We start from the raw sequence: 8,038 nt of genomic DNA on the forward strand, positions 1-8,038 counted from the left end.
GAAAGTCGAATAGAGAAGTTTTATATACAGTGTCCTATGTTGTGAAGTTTTATATAGTGTCCTATGTGTAAAGCTTCTGAGTTTACGGTCGTAAATCACAGTGCCTTGTTTTTATCTTACGACTCTTACTATCAAAATTGCACGATCACAAACGGCTTTTGTGTAGTGGTAGTCACGTGTGAGCAGCGGCAGCGTGTGCGCCATGACAGTTAGAACATAAATCGACAGTCAGGGTTAGAAAAGGTTAGGTCAAGTTTCTTTATATTTAAATATTTATAAAATGAACTTGTCTGACTGACTTAACCCAAGATTTATATAGTATAGGAATGCTGATTCTACAGATTTTGGCACGACATGTATAATCTGAATGGGAATACGAGGTGCTGATGTGCTGCATAGCAATGAATTCCCTGCTCTTGAGAAGAGGTACGAAACCGAAGCCAAATATCTTCTGTATGAGCAGTTGTTCTGATATGTAGTCATTGAGCTTTTATTGATTACTTTGACCTTAAAGCTTCAGCTGCGACACGTGACTCATGGCTGCTAAAATAAACACAACAAAATATATTATCTGCAAAACCATTAAATTATTTGGTAGCAAAACAATCGTGTACAGGGGCCAGGATAGTTCTTTGACACACGTGTCAACTAAAAGTAATGATGCCGCATGTCATTATCGAAACATTATGGACTCAAGGTTCGTTAAGCAGCACATCAATAGATAAAAATCATATTAAGAAAGACTAGCATCGTTAATCAACCGCCATCATTAATAAAGTTTAAAACCATTAGCGGTCCAAAGAAAAGGTGTAGCGATCACAGAGATTACAGTATTGAGTTAACTTTAGACTCGGTTGAATGTAATTTTTATTTATTATTAACTTTAGACTCGGTTGAATGTAATTTTTATCCATTATTAATTTTTGACTAGGCTGAATGTAATTTTTCAATATATTATTAACTTAAGGCTAAGCTGAATTTAACTTTTATTTATTAACTTTACATTTGGCTGAATATAATTTTTATTGATTATTAATTTTAGTTTCGGCGGAATGCAATTTTTTATTTATTATTAACTTTTGACTTGGATTAATTATATTTTCATTTGTTATTAACTTTATTCATAGCTGAATGTAATTTTTATTTATTATTACCTCTAGACTCGGTTGAATCTAATTTTTAGGAAACACGGTACAGTGAATGCATTATACATTTTTGTTTAATATTGTTTGATATTTCAATTTCCATTTTTTTCATCTCTCATCGTAAAAACTGGAACCACATAACGCTATAATAAAATGCGTTAATAAGCATTATTATACACAATTGTCATTTTTCAGGACTTAGTTCCTATTGTACAGCTACATTCAGCCATTACATTAGATATGACTTTGACTGACCTCAAATATTTTATGATTTAAATTAAACCACATGAAGTTATGCAGTTTTTCATGCAGTAAATTATTATTAAGAATTTATAAGCAAAGAAAACATCACGTTAATTTACCATATCTTCATTGAAATGAAAAACTGTAAACGCAACAACGAAAACTTGTATTCTCTATCTCTTAAACTGATGATGGGGTTGTTCTCCGAAACACTATCAATGAATATATGGTGAATTCCCTAGGCGTTTTATTTGCATTAAAATCTTGATTGACTTGCGATTTAAGCCGACTAATGGTAGGAGAACTCGAAAAATTCATGGTTACGCATGCGATGAAAAACAAACTTAGATGGCGTAGAGGAAAAGTGTTTCGAACCACTACACAGCTCAGTGCTGCCCTGACTGAATGATACGTCAAGTCGACGCAATAAAGTGGCGTGGTTGACCGTGTGAAACGCTGCCGACAGGTCGAGTGAAGCTAGTGCCGCCATGTCGCCGCGGTCTTCTGCTCGCAGAATGTCTCAAAGCATCTTCAGCACAGCGGTTTCCGTCGAGTGGAGATGAGGGTATGCAGACTGGAGGCGAGGCATGAGACCGGGCTGCTGAAGATGGTTATTCAGCTGTCGGGCCACAACTCGTGCCAGGAGTTTCGACAAAATCGACAGGCTGGAGATGGGTCGATATGATCTGGGATCAGAAGTGTCATTGCCTGTTTTTTCAATGGAGGCATAATTTGGGCTGATTCGAAGTTTATCCGAACAACGCCGTCAGTGAGGCAGCGACTATGAGTTTGACCGGAAAAGATCCTAGGGTTACGACATTTCCCTTAGCCCTTTTTTAACAAGGCTAAAATCTTCCAAATTGTCGTTTGCTCAAATACTGCTATTGTGCTATCCAGGAGTGTGGGATAAATATCCCTAGAGCTATCAATTGCCTTAAACATAAATCGTGTTGATTCAAAGCAATGCAATAAATATTGGAAAACCCGTTAAGAATGCTGGGAAACATTTTTTCAGTCAGAAATGTAAAGATGACTCTCGAGTTTTATCATATCACAGAATTATTCATGTCTCAATGCAAACTTGTTGAAATTAATTTTTAACAAGTTAGTTTCGTTTAGGATAATCGCATTGATGTTACTATCATTTGAGCATTTAAGGCATTTTCATCTTCATCAACATTGTTCCATTTATCGATTCAAAAATTGCTCTAATTGACAATGAATTCTATGTGTTTCATGTTTTCTTGTAGAAATAAATGGTATAAGACGTACAAATAAGGCTTCTGTTCAACAACTCTCCTTCATTCCAGCTATCATTTCATCCTTAGGCCCATAAGACGTCTCTCCAACATTTCTCTGTCCCCAAATGCTTGTTCCGACATGCATTAACTAACTTCAAGTTACAGACAGCGCCGTGTCTGTCGAAACTAAATGCATGGCATCTTTGCCACTTAAATGTACCTATTGGTATCTTGGGTCTCTTGTGTTTACTTTTCTTATGTGTATTTAGTTAATAAATATTTGTAATTATCTCATGATTTGAATGCGCGTTCAACATGGAGAGATTTGGGCAACAAACAACCCAACATTTCATTAGGGTCAATCAAAACATCATTTAGGCAGATAATGTATTGCAAATAATGTCGCACAGCTTGGGTGAAATAATAAAAAAGTTCCATTATTGAAGTGTTCAGAAACTTTTCCAACCTGTCAGGAGAAAAAAAAAAACAAGTGCAAAGGTTCGATGGACAACAACAAGTCACTAATTTTGAAGTGCAAGGAACGCTAAAAACATTATGATTGCTGATTATCTTTAAGTTCATAATGATTGGCTACACGCCAACTTATTTGAACGGATATTCAAGCCAAATTACATTGAACTTGTCGAATTCTGATAATTTAAAGTGCATCAAATGGAAATTTCTTGACACGAAATATATTATATTATATTTTCAAATATATATAATGTATGTATGTATATAATGTATCAAATGTATATATACATGTATATATTTGATTGAATACCAGAACATACTTTTATTAACAATTTTCTTATTGTTTATTTTTTCAATAAGCCGAACGAAATTGTTAATAGGAAGTATGATCTGGTCTTCAATCAAATCTGTATATAAAAAAATGAGAGAGAAAGAGAAATGCTTCACTCCTTCAGAAGTGTTTCAATTTCACTTATGAATATAATAATAATTGTTGATATGATTGTAAGTAGGAATTTTTTGAAGTTATTGTATCAAAAATTGTAATGAATTTATGATAAGGCAAATTTTACTGCATATGGACGCATTGACTGGAGATTATTATTTCCAGTTATTATTATATATTATATAGATTTCCCCTAATAATTATATTATTATTATTATATAGATTTCCCCTAATTATTATTGTGCACCTGTTGTGAACACTTCAAAGCTGTTTGTCAGATGAAGGCATGAGGACCAGCTGGTGCAGGTCATCAGTGTTCTTTTCCGTCGCGTTGGCCATGCATGCGGCCTTCTTTAGGAACTGTTTGTGGAAGTTTATTATGTCAATAAAAACGTTCATGGCATGAAGTGATGCTTCAGTTACAGTGGATAGAAGTGAAAGAATGCTTAGAATTTCAGCTATAACTTTAGGCAACATTATTCGAAGTAATTTGAGTGAGGTAGAATGATATGCGACACACATTAGCAGGTAATCATGTCACATTGGATTAGTAAAGGGGATTAGCAGATCAAAGCAACTTGCTGGATAGTCTGAAACTTCAACACGTATTGCCACAAGAACTAAAAATGATTTGCATGTTTCCACATACTCGTTAACAAAATTATCACTCTGCTTCCAAGTTAACATCTGATATAAATTCAGTTTGACATGATCTCAACTCATAGTCCTGCTATGAAATAAATTTGTGCGTGTCCCGCCAAGACAAGAAAAACTTACCGCGTAGTTCTTGATTTTCTTTCCGCATTTTTTCACAGCGTAGTCGTACTGAGCAGCGTTGCAGGCAGGGTTGCCGAAGATCAAAGCCTTGTACTGGGAGATGACCAAAGTGTTGTCGATGGAGCCATCAGCCTTCAACTAGAATTAAATGAATGAGTGCTGTATTCACATTTACTAGGGTTGAAACTTCATAATTTAATTTAATAACAAATGAAATTGTTTGAAATAGATATCTCTCATGGTGCAGTAAATATAGCGTTGGTCACATTTTGAACTGTTCAACACCACAAATAGAGTAAGTTAATATTCAGAGAAAAGTTCATGACAGATGATGAAAAGGCACAATAGCGATATTTCCCGACTTACGAAACCAAGTTCTCGCGCTACACATTTCATGAAGGGAGCTGCGAGAACTTCGCACTTGCGATGGCGGGTACTGAACTTGTAGTCTTTGCAGGCAGGATTACCTGCAGAACACGTAAATTGCTAATTATTGTTTTAGATCTCTCATGAATTTACGATGGTTCCACTTACTATTTCACTATATACCTCTCGATAACACCAATAATTTAAAATAAAAAGTTTAAAACTGAGTTTTGGAAACAAAAAAATCAACTGGGTGAATTGCCCATATATATTTTGGGCACAATTGTAGACAATTTCAGATTAAACAATTGATGGCAATAAATCTTGCAATATCTAACCTGCGAGGGCAGTCAAGGAGGCATTTGCCTTTGGATCCGCCTTGCAGGCGTTGATGATAGGAATCCTGAATTCGTACCCCAATGCGGCGTTTATGGCCTCAGCACACGTAGGCCGGACTAGCAGCGAACTATTATTCACTTCTCTACTGGGGAAGAGAAACGAATACAAACAAGTAGTCCAGGTGTGACCACTGTGACTTGGTACGATACATGGTCTGCTTTTATAGCTTCATGGTATTATTGAAACAGTTGCTTTTATTTGCTAATCGCGTGCTTACAGATGTCTGTCAGTGATAGCCGTCACCACAGCCAATATGGCATCTCGCTCCACAATTGATTATTGAAATTTAGATTAAAATGTTTGTTAGGAAAATTTAAACTCTCTGGTTGATAAAATTAAAAATATATAAATAAAGGGGAAATATAAGCGAATATGATAGAATTATGTTTGACTTTTCTATTTTTTTTTCATGGAAAGTTATTTGCCAGAATAACCTCAATTTCTATTGGAACAAATTGTGTTTCGTTACACGTGTATGTATAATATCTGATAAGAAGATCAAATCCTTGGTGCTCAGCTTTGGTTCAGGTGAAGTGGCAAAGCTCGTAAACAGACGCTCCAAAGCATTTGCAAAGACGTCAAAGCTAATAATGTGACTGATGACTTCGGATCGCAAATGATCACATTTGAGTTTGTTTAGCTGAACTTGCACCTCGACATCATCATTCTAAGTCGTACGGTGTCAGCGTTATCTTTATAAATCCTGAGCTGCCTCATGACTTGATTCCACATTACAATGAACATTCTAGCGTGTGACGTTCTGGGTTGCATGCTAGTCACAATCATTACAAACCATAGGCTGTGTCCATATTCCTTTCCAAATAACAATATTCATCCTATCTTACAAAACTCGGGGGTGTATTCCGGGGTGTATAATGAGTACCAAAACTGCGTGCGTATCAAAATGGGAGTTCGAATAGAGTAGCGGGCTGCGGATCGGCCAAATAGCTTTCGTTTTGGAACCCCGCTACGCTTTTTTTTGCTTATCTCCTGGTAAATACACGTAGTGCTGACTGATAGCACAGTCCCCTTATCTTCAGAATATTTCCTTCAAGTAGAGTCGCGTCTCTTCGGATTTGAGATCACCGAGGAAGAAATTGTAACCCCCGCGCCCCGAGTTGTCTGCAGAACAAGTAAGTTGCACGTAATTGAGGCCTTCAGAGTGGGTGGAAAAGACAAAGAAAGTTATTTATAGATGGTCGTGTTTAATGATAAGCTTGCGTCATTTTATTTCTTATCTGTACTTTGTTGCGTGATTACCTAAAGTTGCGAGAGAAATTGTTGTTCTTAGACCTTCTTAAAAAAACTGTACGTCGGAAAGAGCTATATTTTTGCACGTCTCCTGCAAACTTCACTCTATTTTATGATTGTAAACAGATGCTGATTTGAAAGAGGGAACGTTGCTTCTTTTCGTCAGTACTTTGAGAATGTAACGCAATTATTGAGTAAATTTGAAATGCATGTGCATCTATTCACCATGATTCACCAGGGCTTTTCTTCTTTGAACGTCAATATGTATAACCCGAATGGGAATGCGAGATGCTGATGTGTCGCATAGCAATGAATCCCCTACTCTCAAGAAGAGGTTCGAAGCCGAAGCCAAATATCTTCTGTATGAGCAGTTGTTCTGACATGTAGTCATTGAGCTTTTATTGATTACTTTGACCTTAAAGCTTCAGCTGCGACACGTGACTCATGGCTGCTAAAATAAACGCAACAAAATATATTATCTGCAAAACCATTAAACTATTTGGTAGCAAAACAATCCTGTACAGAGGCCAAGACAGTTCGCTGACACACGTGTCAACTAAAAGTAATGATGCCGCATGTCATTATCGAAACATTATGGACTCAAAGTTCATTACGCAGCACGCCAATGGATAAAAATCATATTAAGAAAGACTAGCATCGTTGATCAACCGCCATCATTAATAAAGTTGAGAACCATTAGCGGTCTAAAGAAAAAAGATGTAGTGATCATTGAGAGTACAGTATTAAATAAACTTTATGCCCGGCTGAATGTAAATTTTATTTATCATTAACTTTAGACTCGCTAAATTTATTTTCTAAGGAACACGGTACAGTGAATGAATCATGGTTGAATTAATAAATTCAACCATGGTGTAGCGGTCCGACTTTCTGTCGTTCGCGCTCTTCTTCTTTCTTTCCGACGCATTGCTCGGAGCTGAAATTGGACCTGAGCCGGAGTTGGCTCACTCTCGATTGAGCCGCCCTGCCAGGACGGGCGTGGCAGGACGCAGTAATTGGTCGGCAAGGAAGTTACTCAGATCCAGTCCGATGCTGCCGTCAACCATTCATTCAGAACCAAGTTCTTGTATTTTGTCTACTTCATTCGTCTGCCATGGACGGGTGCGGCTGCAGGCAATCGGAGCTAAAGTGCCAGTCTCGAGACGGTAACGCTTCCGGCACTGTACGTCGCCAGGACTTGGTCGATGATTTGAATATTTCTCTCCTACCGGTTGAACAGCGTAGAAGGAAGCTGCAACTTGTTGGCAACGTTGGACAAGAGCCCCGTTGTAATCTCGGCAAGCAATGCGCTCCTCCGCTAGTTTCCCACACTTTGATTTGATTTGACTTGTCTATCTTCGCTGAACTGACTTCTTCTCGGCGACAACACCGATGACCTTACGGATGGGCCCAGCCAAATTTAATGTTCTTCATGTGCTTTAATGTTTAACCATCCGTTTACCGCCTGATAGCTACCTAAGATTATTACTGAATGTACTTCTCATGGATTCGCTTGTTCATTTTAATACTTTGTTCATTAAATATATAGTTCATGCTTTGATTTATATAGTTTGTTCATTCTTTCTAACTATCCCGTTGGGGTAGCCCATATGTGTTGCCCCTCTCCCGCAACAATGAAATGAATTATATATATTTAACTTTTCGAATTTCAATTTTGATCCGATCCGGCAGAGAGATCT

At 37.2% G+C, this 8,038-nt stretch overlaps 1 protein-coding gene across 1 annotated transcript; it reads right to left on the minus strand.

Moving 5' to 3' along the window:
- Positions 1-3,002: 3,002 nt before the first annotated feature.
- Positions 3,003-7,405, minus strand: LOC108674637. The gene is made up of 6 exons (XM_018162596.1): positions 7,308-7,405; positions 5,030-5,175; positions 4,692-4,792; positions 4,326-4,463; positions 3,796-3,908; positions 3,003-3,095 (listed from the first exon to the last, which is right to left on the minus strand). Exons 1-5 carry the CDS (start codon positions 7,403-7,405, stop codon positions 3,810-3,812), a joined length of 582 nt encoding a protein of 193 aa, XP_018018085.1. The 3' UTR covers positions 3,003-3,095; positions 3,796-3,809.
- Positions 7,406-8,038: the final 633 nt, after the last annotated feature.

Source organism: Hyalella azteca, unplaced genomic scaffold, assembly GCF_000764305.2.
Source record: "Hyalella azteca isolate HAZT.00-mixed unplaced genomic scaffold, Hazt_2.0.2 contig13783, whole genome shotgun sequence".
NCBI lineage: Eukaryota > Metazoa > Arthropoda > Malacostraca > Amphipoda > Hyalellidae > Hyalella > Hyalella azteca.